We start from the raw sequence: 21,967 nt of genomic DNA, 5'->3' as shown, positions 1-21,967 counted from the left end.
GGGGCACACCAGAGCCAGGGCAGTCCCATAGGAAGGAGGAGAGAGGGGGCGAGCAGGCTGGCAGCCGAAGGACATCACAAACTGCAGCCACCATCTAGCCCATCCTCTGGACACCTGGCATAGATTGCTAAACTTGAACTATAAACTGCAGTTGGTAAATCTGCAGGATAGATCAAAATACGCCTGACAGACCTTCAAATTATCAAGTAGTGGAGATGTTTGATTACTTTGGAACCGCTGCTGATGTGTGACATCAGCTCAAGGCCACATCTGCAACTGTCTACATCAATCCAGAGAAGCTCTCTGCAGAAAAAATGTCAGAACAGAGACAAAACAGGCTCTCTCCAGAAATGGTTAATCAATAGCTTGCTAGGTTGACTGGATGCCATCAGATACAGTGGTGCACCTACTGTATATAAATCCCGACCTATCTTCTGGACCATTCTCACTCACCTCTCCTTCCATACTGGTAGTTACCAGTTTTCCACTTGGAAGTTTTTGGGGCATTACCAGAAATGTTCATAGCATCATGGATCTGGGCAACAGTGCTAATACTCTGTTGTGGGTTTTGGTTCCTTCTAGGGAGGAGGAGGTAAGGAATCTATTTCCAAATGCATCTCAGTGTACCTAGCCTTTATGTCAAATATACTGTGGACAGAACTAAAAGAAGTGTAATCTTAAGACTGTCAGACGGACAGATGCAGGATAGAATGGGCGACCCTGTAGTTTCGTCCTTTGAGAGATTTATTTCACAACCCAATTTTTGTGTACAGGCTTTTTAATACTAGAGCAGTAACACCTAGACATAGCTATAGATAGAAATCTGTGCATAAATGAGGTAATTAAAATATGAATATACATGTTCTGCTTTCCTAAAGTACTGGGCTATCGTTTTACCTGTATTTTAATCACAGCTAATCCCTACTTGTATCTAATTATAGTTTAATTCCTACTTACAAACATTTTTCATATTATCGGTCTATCATACCTAGTTACACATTTAAATACAGATAGTGTTTATGTACCTTGCTGTGCTGAATACCTACTCCTTAAAAGCCTTTATCTTACAGGCACATTTACATAAGGAGCAAGTAACGTTGCTTACCTATTGTAACTGAAAGGCTAACTCTTATGCTTACTGAAGATCATGGCAAAAATTCCTATTTCCAGCAGGATCTGGTCCAAATGCGCTATGCCAATAATAACGACCTTTCAACACTCAGAAGGCTATTCCCCTTGGTATTCACATGGAATTGTGAATACCGTTGCCCAAAAATGCATCAGCCAATATTAGTCAGATGGATTATAGTTTATGGGACAATTATGTAACTGTGCATGTTAGCCAGTGGCAGCAATGCTGCATTTAAACAAGTGAAAACAAGTTCCTGATCTAGGGAAAAGAAAAATGACATAATCCAACTGTCTTTTGTTACGTTTATTATAATACAGGCTGTTAAAGTTATTCTTTCTTGTATGCCACAGACCTCACAATAGGCCTTCCTCTTTAAAGGGGAGAAAATTATTTGTCAATATACTATTTGTTTGGGGATTTTTTTTTTTTTTACATTTTTTCACATTACAAAAAGCCTAGCATCATCCTTTTTCTTACCTGGTAGTCCTGGAGGAGAGATCTTTATACAAACTTCTAAATTCAGCTTTTGTTTGTGTTTTGTAGGCGACAAGGTGAGCCACCACTTGAAAACGGGTTTCTCCCGTACCTGGGCTGTGCCTTGCAGTTCGGTGCCAACCCCCTTGAATTCCTCAGAGAAAAGCAGAAGAAGCACGGCCACATTTTCACTTGCCGGGTAGCGGGGAAATACATCCATTTCCTCACTGACCCTTTTTCATACCATGCCTTGATACGCCAGGGGAAATACTTGGACTGGAAAAAGTTCCATTTTGCTACTTCTGCCAAGGTACCACTTTAAAAATGGTTTTAATATCTAACATGCAGGACAGATGTACCCAGTCAATCCCTGCAGCATAACTATGCCTTTGAAATACAATTGTGTTCACATTGCTCTGTTGGTTTCAAACATTGGCTTCTCTTTTTTCCCTTTCCTTAATGGGAAGGAAATTTTCGGTGATTTGGATTGTCCAAGAATGACATTCTTTAGTCATGTAGTATCCCAGATTGCTGCAGCAGAAATACAACTGGCACCGTGCACAAAGTGATAACGTAGCTTGGTGAAGCTGAAACCTTCTTCAGGAGGTGCTCACCACTGCGGAAGATTGGGTCCTACTGCCTTAAAAAATGATGCAATGCAGTAGGAGCTCAGTCAGTCTCTTACTGTTGATGCCAATGGGAGTTGAATTAAGGTCTAGATAATCATGTCTATTTATCCAAAAGCATCTATTCAAATCTATTTTCATTTGCCTGCTTACCTGCTGTGGTTCACTGGGAAAGAAGGCCAATGGCATCCTGGCCTGCATCAGCAACAGTGTGGCCAGCAGGACTGGGGCAGGATTGTGCCCCTGGACTCGGCACTGGTGAGGCCGCACCTTGAATCCTGGGGTCAGTTTTGGGCCCCTCCCCACAAGAAGGACATTGAGGGGCTGGAGCAGGTCCAGAGAGGGGCAACGCAGCGGGGGAAGGGTCTGGAGCACAGGGCTGACGAGGAGCGGCTGAGGGAGCTGGGGGGGTTCAGTCTGGAGAAGAGGAGGCTGAGAGGAGACCTCATCACTCTCTACAGCTGCCTGAAAGGAGGGGGCAGTGAGGGGGGTGCTGGGCTCTGCTCTAAAGGAACAAGTGATGGGACAAGAGGAAATGGCCTCAAGTTGCACCAGGGGAGGTTTAGGCTGGATATTAGAAAAAATTTCTTCACTGCAAGAGTGCTCAGGCATTGGAACAGGCTGCCCAGGGCAGTGGTGGAGTCACCATCCCTGGAGGGGGTCAAGAAACGTGTGGATGTGGTGCTTGGGGACATGGGTTAGTGGGTTGGGTGGGGTTGGGTTGTCATTGGACTTGATGATCCTTGAGGTCTTTTCCAGCCTGAATGATTCTGTGATTCTATGAAAGTATCAGTTCTACTATTACCAGCTCTTATTATGCTTCCCTCTAGTAAGCTCTGCAGTTACCCTTTGGCTTCAGTTTCTGTCAGACTTTATCATCAAGGTTATGGCAGGCCATATTCGTCATGCATACGATTTATTTTGTGACAGGCTTTTGGGCATGGTAGCATTGACCCAGCAGAGGGAAACACCACTGAAAATTTTCATCGGACTTTCATTAGAACCCTTCAAGGCAATGCCCTAGATGCCCTCATTGAAGCAATGATGGAAAACCTACAGTATGTCATGCTGCAGTCAAGAACATCTAAACTTCAGTCTAATGCCTGGGTGACAGAAGGACTTTATACATTCTGTTGCCAGGTGATGTTCGAGTCTGGCTTTTTAACCCTTTTTGGTAAAGAATTTAATTCAAATCATGAGAAAAACCTGTTGTCAAAGCAGGAAAATGAGAGAGCTCATATCCTAAACGCCCTCGAAAACTTCAAGAAATTTGACAGAATCTTTCCAGCCCTTGTGGCGGGGCTGCCCATCCACCTCTTCAAGGCTGCCCACAGCGCACGAGAGAAGCTGGGCGAGGCACTCCTCCACAAGAACCTCCTGAAGAGGAACAACCTCTCCGAGCTTGTCACTCTCCGCATGTTCCTGAATGACACTCTGTCAACCTTCGATGACATGGAAAAAGCCAAGACCCACGTGGCAGTGCTCTGGGCCTCGCAAGCCAACACCATTCCTGCCACCTTTTGGAGCCTGTTCTATCTTCTCAAGTAAGTCCCAATGCTTCTTGTTTCCAAACAAGGAAAAAGTTTATTATCTTTCAGAAACCAGTTGATTAAAACAAATTCCACTGCCTGAGACCTCACCAGTGTCAAAGAGTGATTACAACAGAAGTGGCGTGTCGTTCTGGAGTTACGCAGAAACCCCCTTCACTCATCTGAGACCAAGTAGTTGTACCACAGAGGAATTCTGTAGAAGTTTTTTTTTTAAAAAAAAAAAAAAAAACAACACTACAGGGCAATGATCCACTTTGTCAAGAAAGCTTTGTCATAAATCTGTGTGATGGGACATTAAAGTGCTGGCTGTAGTCAGAACATTAACTGCATTGAAGGCTCCCAATATAATCAGACATTTTAGATCTTCTCACTAGAGCAGGCAAAAAGAGCTTTAACTTCTGATTGTTTTCACAGAAACGGAATAGAAAATAGTTTATACGCTGATAGATCCTACTGAGGAGTTAGCCAGTGGCTCGCACCCGCACATCGACCTGCCAGTGCTGATACCTGAGGTTCTTTGGTACTTTTCATTCCAAGATTGCATTGGCTTTAGGGCTTCTGGCCTTGGATCTTTTAACACCCTGATTGTGCCTTATCAAGCCATGATTGCATCCTGTGTTCTTTAGATGTATTTCACCATAGCTCATACATTTCATGTCTGTAAGAAAGTCTAGACAATGAACAGACACTATGTGGAATTTTAGGATTAGGAAGATTCTTTTCAGCTAGACAGAATATTGCCGTGTCATAGGGCATCATCCAGCACAAGTGATGTGATAAAACCGATTTATGATCCTATTCCTAAATTTTGTACCTGCAGTGGAGCTATTTCTTAATCTACAGCTTATTGTTTTCTTATTCTGAGCATTGCTTTTCAGTGACATTACTGTTTATTACCTGTTATCGGTTCTGTTCCACTTGTCACTGGAGACAGAATCAAATACTTGGGGTTCTTTTCCCTTTTTTTGAAGCTATCATACCTTTGCCAAGACATGGAAAAGTGTAGTTGAAGCATTTTGCTGCAACATTTTCATTTTAGAAGGTTGTACTTCTCAGCTAACAAACTAAATTTTAGTCAGAAAAAAAGTTCATAACAAAACCCCTTTTGAAAGCATTCTTAAGTGTAAAATTATGTTATACTGCTGCTCTTTTGATCTTAGGAGTCCAGAAGCAATGAGAGCTGCTAGCAAAGAAGTGCAAAGTATTTTGGAAAGTGCTGGAGAGAAGATCAGCTTAGATGGCAAACATATTTCCTTGAACCGAAAACAGCTGGATAACATGCCAGTACTAGGTAAGATTATTTTATGAGGGAGTACCAGAGATCACCCCACAAATTTCACAGTCTTCTGTTTGTTACCTTATAAATGCTTGCTATGGAATGACTACGGAATTAGCCAACCAACACTGGAACAAAAACCTACAAGTTCCTTGGCGATAGCCCACACAGTCTTCCCGATGTCCCAGGTGATACTGAGAGTATCAAAATTCACACAAATAGCACTTTTTCGTGGGAAATGCCATGTCTCAATACTGCTACACAGCTACATAATATAGTATTGGAGACCCATGGAAAATTCAGAACCATATTTTATTTCATAATAACTTTAGATCCAATAAGTGTGTTGCCAAATTTTATATCCCAATTCTTACAATGTGAAGCAGTATCTTCTAACACCATTACTTTTATTTCTTCTGAATATTTTTCAAAATATAGGCACATTTTTCACAAGTGTCCAAGTTACAGGGAGTAGTTTTAAAAATGTCACCTTTTAACTACTGTTGCTTTTTTTTTTTTTTAATCTGCTTATATTGAAGCAACCCCCCCCCCAAGTTACAGACCCTCAAAGTTTCAGAAAATCCTGGACACTGCACTGCTTCTTCTTCTTGTTACGTTTCCAGTTTTGACTGTTTTGCTCTTTATCTCAGAGTGAAAATGCTCACTTTCAAATATTCTGTTGCTTCACCTAGAAGTATTTTTCTAAGGGAAAGCAGATTATGTTCTGCAGAAGGGATAACAAAGCTAAAAAGAAATGAGAAAGATACTTGCTTAGGCATTTAGAAAGTTATTGTTAGAGTATTTCTTTTAATAAATGTAGTGTTTGGTAATGGGTTTGAAACAGTTCAAAATGCACACACATCTGGTTTCCATGGTAACAGTTCCTCTTCCTCTCCCTACAGACAGCATCATCAAGGAGGCGATGAGGCTATCGAGTGCATCCATGACGATCCGAGTCGCCAAGGAGGATTTCACTTTGCACTTGGAGAACAATTTTTACAACATTCGCAGTGATGATGTTGTAGCTCTTTATCCTCAGCTGCTGCATTTTGATCCAGAAATCTATTCGGATCCTTTGGTAAGTATTTATCGAAGTGCATTAAACTCTGAGCTCTAGCAGCAGCTAACGTGCCTTTAAAGAGAGCATTTACTGGAGTGCCCCCACGGCTGGTTTTCTGTTCTGCTCCAGTCAGTCTGTCCTTATAGGCAAGAAAAAGAATAAAGTCAGTGCAAGCGCTATCTACAAAATGTGTTTTAGTGTCATCAAAAAGTGTGCTGCCAGCCCAAGAGAGCCTTGGACCGAACTACCTTCCTCAGTGTGGAAAGATCACCAAGGAGGGCACTGAGGGAGGACAAGGTAGGGAGAATATTTTCCCAAAGGCACAGAACGAGAAATCTTCCAGCCCTGCTGCATGAACAAGGATGCAGGTTATCATTCCTGTTTTAAGAGCTGAGAAAAGGAGAGTTATCAGCAAAGAGCCTGGGATCATGTCCCACATAGCAGAACTTCTCAGGGGGCACCATGGGGCCTGGCACCACCCTACAATGCTCACGGCTAGAGGCTCTTCTTTCCCAACCTGCCTTTTGTATCTAAGGGGATTACCTGGTCTTTGGAGGTACTCAAATGTCAAGTAACTCTTTTGTGGCTTTTATTACAGACATTCAAATATGATCGCTTTCTCAATGAGAATGGCGAAGAGAAGACTGACTTCTACCACCATGGTCGCAAGTTGAAGTATTACTATATGCCGTTTGGGACAGGCATAGCAAAATGCCCTGGCAGGTTATTTGCTGTCCACGAAATTAAACAGTTTCTGGCTTTGATATTTTCCTATTTTGAGATAGAGCTTGTGGACAGTAACGTGCAATGTCCTTCTTTAGATCAATCCCGTGCAGGACTGGGCATTTTGCAGCCAACCAATGACATTGATTTCAGGTATAGACTGAAATGTCTGTGAATTTGTATTTTATATCATGCATATAAACTCTGTACTATATAAATATACTATATAAAATATACTTTCTATATATTTTATGTATATAGGCAAATGACATGTTGCAAGTCTTGGGGGAAAATCTATATGGAGATGCTAATTCTCATTCTGATGGAAAATGCGTAACATAAACCATTACAGCACCAGCATGCAGTGGGTTTAATGTACTGCGTTGATACAAGTGTTTCCCCTTTTACCAACCGTTCTGAAATGCAAGTTAAGATTCTGAATTGTACATGTACACTAGGTTGTTTTTTTTTTTTCTGTCAGCAAATACTTTCCCAGAGTTAGAATTTCCTCAGCTAATCCAAAATAACTGTCAAAATTCAACTACAGTTAAAACTTATTCTTTTTTAGAATTTAATGTTGGGGATGGAGGTTCTCCCCACGGGTGAAATAAAAATTTTGTTGTGTAAAGGCGGAATCGCGGTGGGGAGGGAAGAGTTTCCTGGGGAAGTACATTTATGGTTTTATGAAAAACTAGAAAAAGACTTGAAGAAAATCTACAAAAATATTCACGTTCTAGTGAAATTACAAAACTTGTATTATATTCATTGTAATATACTTCTTTTCAGAAAGTTGTAACTGCGTTAAAATAAATGATACTGGCTGAACCGAAAGCATCTCTAGACTGTTTGTCATTGTAGTGTCTTAGTGCTGGTATGTCCATAAGAACAATTGTTCCGGGGATAATATAATGCGGTTCTCTGTAACATCCTTGTCCTTTTCTGCTGTAAATGATGGATGAATAGATGTCACAAAATTCCATTTTTTAATGAAACATCTCCAGTCTGGAAGAGATAGCTTTCTTATCATATCCCAGTGAAAAGAACAAATGGACTTAAAATATTATTGTGATCCTATTTTTCTGTGTTTCTAAGGACTTATGGTCTGACCTTTTGTCCTTGACTCAAAAGTAAGCCTCATCACAGAAATGAGATATAGGACTACCAGATATTTTCAAATTTCACACTCTGGCAAGACATCTAGTCTAGCCAATAGAGCTGGATTGAGTCCTAGAACTGCTTTAAATTATGGATCCATCTCACTTCTCACTGTCTGCTGTGCTCAATACTCAAAGGTAAATAAAAAGCTTCTATAGTGTGTGATTATTTACTACCTATATGTGTAGTCTTTGTAATTTTATTTAATTTTTTTTTCATTTTCAAAAGAGAACAGAGGACACCAATTCATTGCCATTTACAATATGTATAATAATATAAACTATAAATGCAAGTGATTTCTAATTATTACTTTGGCTCTGTTGGTAAGGGAACTATCCAGTCTTTAGCTACAGCTTGTTTTTATACTTCTGTCAATTATATTTCTGTACGATGTACATAAATTACAGCCCATTCAATGGAAGTTAGCACTGACTCAGAGAAAGCCTTACATTACATGATACACGTACCATGGCACATCTTATTACCATCAGAGTATCAACTCCCCCTTTCTTGAATAAATCCTGCTTAAAACAACAGGTTTTGAGGGTGGTGAGGCTATGCAGTGTTTTAAGCAGAACACCCTTCCTTGATGAAAAGAAGCTCAACACAGGATTACAACAGCAGATAACAAAAGGCAAGAAGATGACTGCTAAGGTAATTCTATGTCCCCTGGCAAATGCAGCCTTCTGTTACATGCTCTTGTCTCCTTCACACTGGCTGCTCCAGACTGCTCTGACTGTGGTTTAGTGTTTGCTGTCAGCTCCCTCGGTCTATGAGAAACTGAAGTATTCCAGAGCTCCTACGGCTGATCTGAGCTCCCGAGGAATGCCAACAGCAGAGAACTGAGGGGAAGGGAAAACACCCCAGGATTCACCCTGCTGATTAAAATCCAGTTCCGTAAGTGGTGGGGAACCTACCGGCTTCATTCCCGAGTGTCAGTGCTCTCCCAGACCCACAGGAGACACAAAAGCCAGCATCTCCTGTTTGCATTGACTACCTGGCACTTCTTCCTCCTCCCCCTGCTGTGTGATAACCCTGGTCCACTGGAACGATCTTCTCCGGGCTTTGCTCGACCGGCCCCGTCTCCTCACGCTTGCCACATGGGCAGATCTACGGAGGGTATTAGGAGAGGGATTGGCGTGGTCTCTCTGCTCCTTCAATCCCTTCATAGGGACGTCAGCATTTTAACTAGAACTTCAGCTATGGGAACCATGCCACATTTTTCATTGCAGCAGGCATAGAGGGAAAAGCTTCAGTTTCCATCTGAGGTTTGCTTTTTTGTAGTTTTTTTTCAGTGAGGATCACATCAGTCTTTAATGTACAGAATGTACCACAGAAATGCTACAAATATGTGAGGTTTTGTCTATAGCCTCCAGCCGGTTTTGCACCAAGTAGATGAAGAGAAGCAAATAAAAATTGTGAAGTTCTGTCAGGCTGGACTGCTATCTACCAATTTCTGTTTGGCTTTGAAGTCAATGCTAAAATTGCTGACATTCAAGAACAAAAATGCTTCATTGCAACTTGCATAAACCCCTGCAAATTTCAAATGGAAATAATCTAAACTGATGCTCTTAAAAGTCTACTTGCAATTAAAATTACTCTTATAAAATCATAATACACATTGAGAACATGATGAAAAACTTTTAAAAAAATATTTACTGCAATATCCAAAGTTTCTTTTTCAAACAAATCTTAATAAATCCAAGTCCAATGGAAAAGCAATATACTCCTGCTAGGACAGATATGAGTAAGGAATTGCCAGAACTCCCCAATGTCCACGCAACACAACTATATTGTAATAATAACACCATTCGAATGGTGTTGGATAGAGGTTTGGTTCTTTTTTTGTGCTATATACGAGTGTTTTGTTTTCCTGCCACGGCTGCTAATTTTCTAACCTCAGTTAAACCCGTTACCAGGGTCACACCGATGCAAGTGAGGGGAGAAAAGAGTACAAAGTCTGTGGCTGCTCTCCCTCGGCTGGTGTAATCCCATACTTCAGCGATCGATAGTCACCTGCCTTGCCAGGGTCAGGGACACCACAAGGTTATAGCAGGGCAGTTCTCCTTGCTGCCTCTCCTAGCAGCAGGACTTTGCTTAAGCTAGGAGATCAAAAAAAGTCAGGCTAAAGACTGTAAGAGCAATCAGAAAAATATTGGGCACGTCCAGGCTGTCGGGAAGGAGGCAGCCTGTGCTCTGGGTTGTGTATTTCACATCACGTACATTCTGGGGAAAATGCATAAAGAGACACGGGCAGAAGGTGGGCAGAGACCCCACCACCCAGGTGAGAAGCCTAACCATTCGGATAGCTCAGACGTTCACGCCGTTTCATAGAATTTAGAATCACAGAATCATTAAGGTTGGAAAAGACCTCAATGATCATCAAGTCCAACCCAACCCCACCTAACTCACTGAACCATGTCCCCAAGCACCACATCGACACGTTTCTTGATCCCCTCCAGGGATGGTGACTCCACCACTGCCCTGGGCAGCCTGTTCCAATGCCTGAGCACTCTTGCAGTGAAGAAATTTTTTCTAATATCCAGCCTAAACCTCCCCTGGAATCTCAGGGAATCTGGAGCCTGTCTTCTCTGAAAAACCTAAACAGATTACAGGGTGATTTGTATGACTCCCTGATGGTACCGTTACAGCTAAAGTGCTCTCTTAGCTGAGAAAAGATTCCATTTTGACATGGGAGTGACATCCCTGAGGTAGAGGAGTGAACTGAGGCCAGTGTCTTCCCCACCCCAGGGGACAACTCTAACCTCATGGGTGTGAGTAAGAGCAAGGGGTACCTCCTGAGGGAGGCTGAAGCACATTGCAGATTAGACACACCAAGGAGTTCAAGTGCAGAAGCTTTTCTAGAGCCAGACGAGCTCTGCATGGGGCTAGCCAGGTGCCTCGGCACAGCAGTCTTGGGATGAGGAACAGGAGACAGGCAGTTGACTGAGAGCAGGTGGCTCATAACCCAGCAGAAGGAGGCATTTTGGCTGAGCAGATGGAATCTAGACAGTGAAAATGTTTTCCTGTTTTCAGGCTAAAAGCAACGTTATCATGGAGTTCTTGGAGGTGACACGATGACATCACTAATGAAACAAGACAGTTTTACATTTCTGAAACCATGCTGGCCATAGCTGTTGTTCATCAGCTGGGATTCATCCGCAGAGAAACCACTCCAGATAAGCTTTTGCTGAATGTTAAGAGTCACGGAGAACTACGCTGGGCAGAGTCATCTGCCTCCAGCAGGCTGAACCAGCTCTTTCCAGCAACACGAGCACGAAGCAGCAGCAGCAGCCACACTTGGAGGCAGCACGCTGGGGAGCAGGAGGATGCATCGTGGAGGGGGGGCTTGTATTTTACTGTAGATACATCAGGATAAACTGCTGTTTATGTTATAAGATATTTCATGCAAGTTTCTGAAGGAAAAAAAAAAAGAGGAAGGAAGAAGAGGAAGCCATGGGATACTTCTTCTGAAAGCATTAAATAAATTTTAGTGATAACTACAGCTGAGTTGTCAGTAGGGTGCTCCGAAAGCAATTGTTGGTTGCCTTGGTGTAAACAGATCGGTGTAGCAGCACAGACGGGTGTTTGCCATTTAGGAACTGCTCCGAGTGCCACAGTCGCATGTCAGCAGCCTAAAGATAGGGCCAAGACCTGCTCTGATTTACACCACGTAAGGTCCACACCGTCCAGCAGCACACAGAGGGGAGCTGATCATCGCTGTGCCTCCAGCCTGTCCCTCCTCAGCTGGCTGCACACGGGGGGTTTGGTGGTAAAAGCAGTCACTGCCTCCTAATAACCCTGGAATGAAACACTGAAAAGGTTATGTCCTATTAAACAGACTGCTGTCAGTGTCAATACCCAGCTTGCTAACTGTTGTTGACTTTGTTTTCTGCCAAGACAGACAACCCTGTGGGACACATTTCAAATGAAATGACCTGCAGTGTTCACGTGTCATGAAAGGAGAGAGAGGTCACTTCAGAGCAATCCACTCAAGAGACACAGGTTTTTAAAATTAAAAGTTACTTTTACATCATTGACTAATAAGATCCTGCAGACCCTATTTATATTTGTAAGGATAACAGTCATTTCTGAAATTCATCTCATCAGATGGCAGGATCCCACAGAGATTTTGGAAGATTAAAACACCTTGGCTGAGCGAATCCCTCTTGTTTTGAGAGCTCTTCAGTCTGCCGAGCCATGCAATTACTTCTCAGTAACATTTGTGAAATGATTGAAGTGGATTGGAGTCTCCAGAGTAGCTGCAGACTGGAGACAAACAAACATCCTCAGGAGCATCACTAAAGCCCACCCCCTGGAGAAGGTCAGGCTCAAGGTCCGCTTCACCCCAGCTGTGGCAAGAGGTCCACTTCACCTGGGAGGACGGCGAGCAGGAGGGGAGCTTCGCTGGGTTTTGTGTAAGGCTCCTAAGTGATGGGCTTGCTCTCAGACGTGCTCAACCTACAAGTGCTCAGCACTTTTCAAGAAAACAACTGGTTGTCTGTCAGGTTCTGGAGGGCTTTGGGAGGTCTCCACCGGCGCAATTGCTGCCGGCTGTAGCTCCTTACGCTGAGGGAAAGCCTTCCTCTCTGCTTTCTGTGACATCTCAGCTCGACTGCTCTGCCCAGGCAAGCAAAGCCTGGGGAAAGGCAAACAAACAAGGGGCAGCTCTCTAAAAATACATCCTGCCAGTTGAACTGCCTCATTTCGTGGCTGCTTTATTTCCCAGATGTAAGAACTTGGAAGAAGAAATAATACCCTTATGAGGAGTAAAAGCTGATATTAAAAATGACAGGGGAAACCATGAATGATGTCAATCGTATGGGTTCTGTTAACGGTGCCTCGTACTCTCGGTACATTAGCTTCTTACAGGTGTTATTTAGACAGAGCAAACCTGTGTGAACAGAGCTCAGTAACTGTTGGCCATTGAAGTCGTGTGTCTGGAGTAAGAAGAGATTCTCCTGTATCTGTAAAGAGACTAGAGTCAGAGGACTTCTCCTGCAATCTGACGAAGAGCAGATGCTCCGGGTGCTGGATACAGAGGTAGAGAGATGCTGCGCGGCAGAGCTATCGGCAGATGGCTGACATCAGGTTCCCAGTGAAGGCATTTCAGTGCCAGAAGGTAGACGCCTGGTTGCAACTCAGAAGACCCAAAGTAACTGCAGAGGCTCCTGGCACAGGCAGAGCAGAGGCCATTGAATCATTGAATCATCGAATCATTAAGGTTGGAAAAGACCTCCAGGATCATAAAGTCCAACCCAACCCCACCCAGCCCACTAACCCATGTCCCCAAGCACCACATTGACACGTTTCTTGACCCCCTCCAGGGATGGTGACTCCACCACTGCCCTGGGCAGCCCAGGTCAGGGCTGAAGGGCCAGCCGCATTTCACCCCACAAGTGTTTTCTAAAGCTAAATGATGGCACAAGTCACAAGCTTACTCCTTGGCCTCCCTGCTAAGAACGTTTTACAATTTTTATTTATTATTATTTCCACACAGATCAAGACTTTGTTGTAAGAATTACGCAGACACAGAATCAAACCACCGAGCTTCTCCCAAGGATGTCACACAAGGTGAAAACCATCCACCCAGAGGAGGGCAAGACAATGAGGCAGCAGTGCCCACATGCCAGCTAGTGGTCTGAAGGGACCAACAGGTTGGTTCATGTCCAGTTTATCACCGACACTAAAGCATCTTGATCTGGTCCGATCTAAAACATGAGAACTAGACAATACCAAATGGCAGATGGGTGAGGATTAAGCTATAAAGCTTCTTGAAAGTCAGAAAAGAGCAGTTTCTCTTTGGTGTGATAAAGGATGCAGGAGAAGGGGCCAAGGGAGGAGGGATCAGAGTATAGATAGATAACCTTTGCAGCAAAAATATGAATGGATGTAGTAGGACAGGAGAGCACTAGAAAATGGCACGTTCTCCACTGAAGTAAGCTTGCACGAGGTGACAAAAGAGCGAGGGAGAACAAAAGGTTAAGGGAAGGAGCGGCAGACAGGGTGACTCTCCGGAGATAGGACAGGATGGAGTCAGAAGAGGAGGAGAGTCCAGTATGAGTGCCAGTTTGTGGAAACCATGAACCTCAGTTTTCAGAGCAGACCTCAGACAAACCCTGTTCCAAAGAGTTACTGCTGGAAAGAAACCACAGCAGACGGAATCCACGTGCATGTACCTATGCAAATATTTGCCCCCCCTCTTATCAAAGCTATTAGGTGATAGTGTTCAGCCTTGGAAACTGGCCTTGAACAGCATTTATGAAGGTGTTCCCCTACTACAGCTATTGCTAAAGATCAGTCCACCCAACCACACCACCTGCCAGCCTTGAACCTTTGTGCAGCGGGCTGCCAGTAACAACGGAGAGAAAAGAATGTCTCTGGAGCCCGCTGAAGAAAACACACACGCAGCCATCACCAGCACTGCAGAACCGTTACTCCACTTCGTGTATTGTCAAAAACATGCTGGGCAACAAGAAGTAACTCAGGAAATACAGAATTTTCACTGCTTGTTATGCTTATCTGGGGGATAATTATAATATTTTTGAGGCAGGTGGTTTTCATAAGTTAACAGGATTTACTTCAAGTTCCTAGCTTCAGTGTAACGTAGATTTTTGTAATGAATGTGTAGTGAGCGTACAAGAAAGGAAAAAAATGGAGTGCCACATATAGAGATGAAAACAATGTATGTTATAAGCTGAAAAATAAAATAGTAAATTCTGCCACCAAAAACTCTAGGATGAAATACAATAAAGTTTAAAGTCCGCTTTTGGGAGTGACAGAGAGCCCGAGTGAGAGCCAGCTCACATGTTAAGAAACCTATCTGTAGGTGCCCATATGTGAACTAGGTTTCAGAACTCCTCCTATAACCAGTGGACATCTGGCCAGGGCAAGAAAACAGCCTGAACATCAGCAGCTGCCAAAGGATGCCTGTCTCCTTTGGGATAAATCCCTGAACTGAAATGACAGCACCAACACGGGGTTTGACTCGTCTCTCCACACGCATTCGTGTCCTCATCTTTGAACTGAATTCCACTCTCAGAATCTCGAGGACTGCCAAAGAAATACAGGCTTTGAATTCAGATTTGCCATCGGCTTTTAAAACAAATTTTGATTTCTACAGGAACAATAGCTATCCATCATGTAAAATAATGAATCTGCCCTGGAGACTTCTGCTCTCAATTACCCTCTGAAAGGAGATCCTGGAGAGACCGTGTCCTTGGTTGAGGCATCGTATCATCTAATTTATGCATAAGCCAAGGGAGTCAGGCTTGCACAGATCTGGCAAAACACTTCAGCCAACAACTTTTGTGGGAAAAAAATGCAAATTGCGTTAAATCAAAACAGTTGTATATGGCTTCTATTTCCTGAATCGCTTGGATTGGAAATAAGCAAATTAATTCTTTCCTTGAACTGTATTCAAAATGACACATTTCTTGTTTTCTTCCCATTTGAAAAAAGCTCTTTCATTTCAGAATTATTTCAAGTTAAAGGATTAAAAGATGGAGAGAATAGCACTTTGTTTCCGTTGATCTAGAGTGGCTGTCCCAATGTTTTGGTTTGCTGCAGATTCTGATATATTTTACTTAGGTTAGAGCTGCTAAGTGGCTATCATCCAACTCTTTCTGAAATTAATGACTTTCATAGCTCCCCTAGTAACCAAAACTTCTGCTTTGTCCATTTTAACCATAGAACTGTTAACTTTCTCCTGCCATGCATCCATATATTGAAATCTAGGCAGACTCATATAACATTTTATTTTGAAAACACTTTTGAAAGTGGCTTTGTACATTTCTATGAACCTGAACTCACAGAAGAGCTCTATCAGGGCAGATCCCAAGAATGATTTTCTCTCTATTGCTGTATGCACAAATGTGGATCCAACAAACGACAGAGATGTTCCCATCTGCTGGCATTACACTCTGACATTCAGCATCTCATGACTATCACAGCCTTATTCAAATCATTTGGGGAGTGTACGCTGCACAAACCCTTTACAGTTAAAACTTCAGACGCAAAGCTGCATTTTTTTTTTGTTGACTTGAACAGAGAAAAGCTCTCCAAATTCCTACTCAGCAATCAAAGGCACAGACTGTCATTTTATCATACTACTTTTTGTTTTGTTTGCTGTTTGTTCTGATAAGCTTCTACATATTTACGTTTGATGCTGCAGATGTTTCTCATGAACATGAGAATTTTATTAATTTGCTTGTTTTATAGAGAGCAATAGAGAACACTCTCTATTCACAGGAGGAAAAAAGAGCCTGTCTCACCAGGCTCATTTTACTTTCATCATCATTACTTTCCCCCACCAAACTTCAGAAAGAAATCACATCAATCATATCATTCAAAGGAAAAATTTTAACAAAATCTGAAGACACCTGGAAAACTCTTCTGTATAAGAACTACATTCTACCCTAAATCACAACCTCACCAGTATAAAATTGAAAACTGAATTGTATTCCAAAAACTTTTAAAGTCATGATTCTGGGGGAAAAGATTGTGTTTTAGTGTTTGGGGTCTTTCCCTTTCTCGACACCTATTCCTGTCATTTGTGAAATAAGGTATATAAAGTCCTTGTTCTAAGAGTTGTCACTGGTGGCAATGGTGCAAACAGGTCCACAAACCTCCTTCTTTTCATTTGACATACGCCTCACATCTGTCTGGTTTTCCTCAGCCAGGGAATTCAGAGAATTACAGAATAGTTTGCCTTGGAAGGGACCCTTAAGAGTCATCTAGTCCAACCCCCCTGCCATAAGCAGGGACATCTTCCACCAGATCAGGTTGCTCAGAGCCCCGGCCAACCTGACCTCGAATGTTTCCAGGGATGGGGCATCTACCACCTCCCTGGGCACCTGTTCCAGTGTTTCACCACCCTCATCATAAAAAAGTTCTTCTGTATATCTAGTCTGAATCTACTCTCTTTTAGTTTAAAACCATTACCTCTTGTCCTGTCACCACTTTTCTGAAAAGTCTGTCCTCATCTTTCTTTATAAGCCCCCTTTAAGTACTGGAAGCTGCTCTAAGGTCTCCCCGGAGCCTTCTCTTCTCCAGGCTGAACAACCCCAACTCTCTCAGCCTGTCCTCATAGGGGAGCTGCTCCATCCTTCTGATAATTTTTGTGGCCCTCCTTGGATCCGCTCCAACAGGTCCAGGTCCTTCTTATGTTGGGGTCTTCAGAGCTGGATGCAGCACTCCAGGTGGGGTCTCACGAGAGCAGAGCAGAGGGGGAGAATCACCTCCCTCCACCTGCTGCTCACGCTGCTTTTGATGCCCCCAGGACACGGGTGGTTTCTGGGCTGCGGGTGCACACCGTTGGCTCATGCCCAGTTTTTCTTCCATCATTACCCCCAAGTCCCTCTCCTCAGTGCTGTTGTCAATCCCTTCATCCCCAGCCTGTATGGATATGGGAGGTTGCCCCGACCCAGGTGTGGGACCTTGCCCTTGTCCTTGCTGAATGTCAGGGGGTGGATTGTGGTGGGACAAGCCCTCTCCTGCCCCAAGTCGCTTGGTGCTTGGTGTGACTCCTCCGCTCCTGGGCCTTGTACCAGCCCAGGGTGAGTCAGGAAAGGATTGTCAAGGTGGTGAATCTGGGCATCAAGGTGTCCCATAATGTACCTGGCTCCTGCTTTCTCCAGTCATCCATCTCCTGACAACCCGGTACATTATAGCTGGGTTTGAGCAATCTGGTACATCTGCACTTGGGTTGGAACCCAAAGGGGGGTGAGTGGCAAGCACCAGAACATTTCATCATCTGAGCTGGGTCGAAATGGAAAAGTACCTGACAAAAGTCAGTTATCTCAGACCCTATAAACACTGACCCCAAGCAAGAGCCTTTTAGCTCTCCTGGAGCGCAAGGGGCTGTGCCCAGCATCTCCCCTGGGGTGGGATGCTTCCCAGGCACAGCCTCCTGGGACCAGCTGTCAACCTAAATTATCCCAGGCTTCATCCCTCCTCTTTTATCCCACTCATGGCACTGCAGCAGGGAAAGGAAAGCTGCCAGGGACTGGCGCAGTGCTCATATGAAGAGGTTCATAAGCAGAATCACTTTTTGCTACCGGAGCTTTATTTTTTTGGCTTGTTTTCCTTTTAACTTCCTCATCTAGCCATCTCCATCGTCTCAAAGAAGGAGAACAAACCCCTGCTGACTCTGCAGCAATCCAGTCTGACTGCTCTGCTTTCAGAAACAGAGAAACAAGAAAAAAAAAAAAAAAAAAAAAGAGAAGAACCAACAGGAAGGGGACGTTCTCCCACAGCTAGGTTGCGGTATCTGCAGTCTTGGGCACATCACGGGTTGACAGATCACTAGAAAGATCCCCCTGTGATCACAGAGTCTTAGTTCACTGAGTGAGAGAATGGGCTCGTGCTTCTAGGGCAAATCTTGCCTTTTACCTCTCCCCATGGATTAAAGGACTTCATTCCGACCAGAGGAGATACATCCAGATCCCAAGAGCTTCAGGGTAGTGGCAACAGAGGAGCCACACAAAAGAGGTCAAGGTGTTTCATAAGAAAAATTTATGTCAGAAGAGGAGGTGCAAAGAGTGCAGAAAGGAGAATCCATTAGTGACGTTTGCATCAACGGTGACAGTCGTCCGCTCCTGAGTTGAGGAAGAGTTGTTTCCTTTCTTCCACTTTAATACATGTCTTCCAAACAATGTCGTAAACATGCACAGAAATCTGGCTCTCAGAAAAAAGGTGAATTCTTGGGATACAAACTATTACCATCCATCCTCAAAAAGTATCAACTGCTCTATCTAAGGGCAAACCAGAGAGGGAAACTGGGCTCTGCCGATCCTAGCAGCTGCTTCTCAATTGCTTAATGAACATTCCAGTCTGGCCTTCAAATCTCCAATACACTCAGGCTTCTTCCTAAAGCCGAACACTTTCCTTATAAAGTGCAAGTTACTGGCAGAACCTACACCCACATTTCACTGAGGGAATTTAGACAAAATACTTATCACATCCTGAAAAAACCATCACCTAGCTCAGTCTTAAATATTAGTCTGATTCCATCGGTCCAGCAGCTTTAGGAAGCACTGCTTAGTTTAATCTATAAAAACCTAATCCAACTATTTTTTTTTTCTATCTGATATTATAGTTACAGATTTTTTTTATCCTGTCTTGCAGGAATTAAAATATCCTTATAGTTGCAGACAAGGTCTCTTTAACAATGCTGTGGCTACTATTCGAGATTTCAGGTTCTTCCAAATAGATTACAAAAATCCATATTATTGACTACGACATTGTTACTCTATGGAAGGAGACTGACTTGTTCATCTAGGAGCAGGCTGTGCTTGTGCAGAGCCAGCAGCACTATCTGAGCTTGCACACATGACTGTTCTAAGAAAACCCATAAAATTCAATGCGCATTTGTTGGTGGCCTTGGCCATGAGTAAAGGCTGTTTGGAAATCACTGACTCCAGGTCACCTCTACCTTCTCTGCTTGCGCAGTGGATTGGGTAACAAAACCTATATGGACAACTAAGGCAAACAGACCTTGCCAGGTTGACATGTTCTGATTTTAATGGGTTCAGCTGAACTGCCACTTCAAAAGAGAGAGAGAGAAGACAAATATTTTTCTCTTCTATACATTTTCTCTACACCAAAGCTACAGGTAATACCCAATGCATCAATGTGGGGATGCGTGGGATCAATGCTGCGGTATCAGTCAAGGTATCAGGAGCTAGAGTGTGTTCAAGGACTTAGAGCCAGAATTGGAGAAAACAGTAAGTCATTAAACTGATTTTTTTTTTTAATTGTTTCAGTTTTTACCGCAGCAGGGTCTGAAGATTGCAACTAGAATTAGGCAGCCACTATTTTTAGGAATTGAAGACACAGAGAGATGTAGCACCAGCCACAAAAAGCTTCAGATCAGAGCATTAACCCTGAAGTTAATTATTGTCACATGTGCCTCCAGGCAGCCAACAGTCTCCAGGGGGCTGATCAGGCAGACAGGCGTCAAGCATTGCAGGCTCGAGCCTCTGACACAGAATTAAAGAGACTTTCTGTACACACATGAGATAATGTTTAGCTGTGCAAATAACAAGGAAAAACTGCTGGATGGAAGGGATCAGTGCAGGTGAACACAGAGAATCAAAGTTCTTCCAAAATCCTTCCAAGGTTCTCGACTTCTCCCGTGTATTTGCTGACACCGTGACCGACTCCACAGCTTTCTCATCTGTGCAACCTAAGCTTTGCTTCTTGATTCCGGCCATGAGATACTACAAACCCCCAAAACCAGACAGAACTCTGTTCCAAAGGCTGAGCTCTACAACACCAGGAGTACAAAAAGCCCTAGCTAAGTGAACCTCATCTATCATTGAGAGTCCCTTGGGGGGCGGAGGGGTGTCAAAGAATTGTCAGATTTAAACATGAAACATCAAAACACCGAAGAACTCTGCAGCCTGGAATACACAGTGACTAACCAAACTTTATTTGCTAATAAACCAAGCAAAAAATAATGATAAAAAAGCCTTCTTGCCATAGTGAAGTGGGGACCTGAGGAAGGAGAGCTGCCCTCGTGAGAACTCCCCAGGGCTGGAGTCCTTGGGCAGAAATGATCTGCCGGCACCACAAGCTTACGAGAAGGGCCACAGGGAAGACACCAACATTTTGATTGTGTAATTGGTTTTGTTTGGGGCACATGTATGAAAAGCAATTAAACAGAAGTAGGGCAAGTGCAATATTTATAAGTGATATGGTGAGAAGATAAGACAAACCAAACTTGCTGCATGTACCCAGGTGAAATGTTAGTTTGGGTCTTATGCTGAAGAAACTGGATAAAGAAAGGTGTCGAGGGAAAGGGGAAGACTTCAAGGCTGCCTGTTGTAACAGACTCCTGCAAATCACTCCCACTGTCTGTAAGAACTGACACACTGCAGGCACAGTTCTGCTGAACAGGAACGACCAGGAGAGACAACAACAGGGAGGGAGGGGGTGTCACAAGCTCAGCAGGCTGCAGCACCAGCTTTGATCCTGCCACCAGCCTCTCCCAGAGCAGGGACTATTTCAGCTGGGATGTTACAGGTCCCCACTACACAAGCATCCTCTCCTGCCCACATTTGCTGAGTGTGGCTGTTTTGCCTTGTAGGCCCAAATTGCTTCCAGGTTTGCCAGACTGACACATTCTTCTGTCCCCTCTCCTCTGTTTATTTAGCTCCATTCATTTAAGTAATTGCTTTAGAGAAGGGGGAGTATGTCTGGGTCATGGAGACCCAGACAGAAAGCTCGAAGACGAATTGCACTTCATTTTCAAAAAAAAAAAAAAAGACCCTTTGAAATGAAACCCTTTGGCCAGCAAGTAAAAATGACTCCACTAGCATCAACACCTTCAATCACCACATTACAATAAATTTTTCATTTCCAATTTTCCCTTGTCCGTGTGACAGACGCAGTTAATGTCAAATGGGCAAGGTAGAAACGTTCAGGGAATCTCCCACAGGCGTATCCCTAATAACAGGGCTTCGTCCTCCGTGAAGGTTTGTGACAGATGCCAGACCTACCTGTTAAGTCTAGCTGAAACCTAGAATGTTTTCAGGCCTTTGAGTTTTATTTTTTTTATTCTACCAAGGCGGATTGTCAGCCTCTATCTTAACACCAGCTTACAGTACAGTGGTACATCTGAGCTTTCCCAGTGCTGAGATTTGAGATAGGATTCAGGTTCACTCTTTTCCTCTGAGCAGATCCTTTTAAGGTCTAATGGTCTGATCTCTCAAGACGAAGCGTTTGTTCCTTTCACACAGACCAAATCCTGGGTTTACAATATTTCGAGTGGTGACCAAGGTTACCAAGCACTTCCAACTGCATGCCCTCTTTGGCTTTCAATGATTCCTTTTAGACAACAGGATTTGGGGACTGCTATGGGAAGTAGCACTGCAGTAATAAAAACATAAATAAATGGATTAACTAAATCAGCACAAAAGACTGTAAGGACATTGATGCTGTGAACATCTGATTAATGATGATTTAATT

General features: G+C 43.4%; 1 protein-coding gene across 1 annotated transcript; it reads left to right on the top strand.

The window, feature by feature from the left end:
• The first annotated feature begins 515 nt into the window (after positions 1–515).
• Positions 516–7,016, top strand: LOC104462701 (cholesterol 7-alpha-monooxygenase). Its single transcript, XM_010074757.1, has 6 exons — positions 516–592; positions 1,676–1,916; positions 3,163–3,776; positions 4,943–5,073; positions 5,961–6,136; positions 6,717–7,016. The coding sequence occupies exons 1-6, from the start codon at positions 516–518 to the stop codon at positions 7,014–7,016; spliced, it is 1,539 nt and encodes a 512-aa protein (XP_010073059.1).
• Positions 7,017–21,967: the final 14,951 nt, after the last annotated feature.

This window comes from Pterocles gutturalis, unplaced genomic scaffold (genome assembly GCF_000699245.1).
Source record: "Pterocles gutturalis isolate BGI_N339 unplaced genomic scaffold, ASM69924v1 scaffold37232, whole genome shotgun sequence".
Classification (NCBI taxonomy): domain Eukaryota; kingdom Metazoa; phylum Chordata; class Aves; order Pterocliformes; family Pteroclidae; genus Pterocles; species Pterocles gutturalis.
Note: the sequence above shows the minus strand (reverse complement) of the source record. Positions and strands in the feature narration are given on the sequence as shown.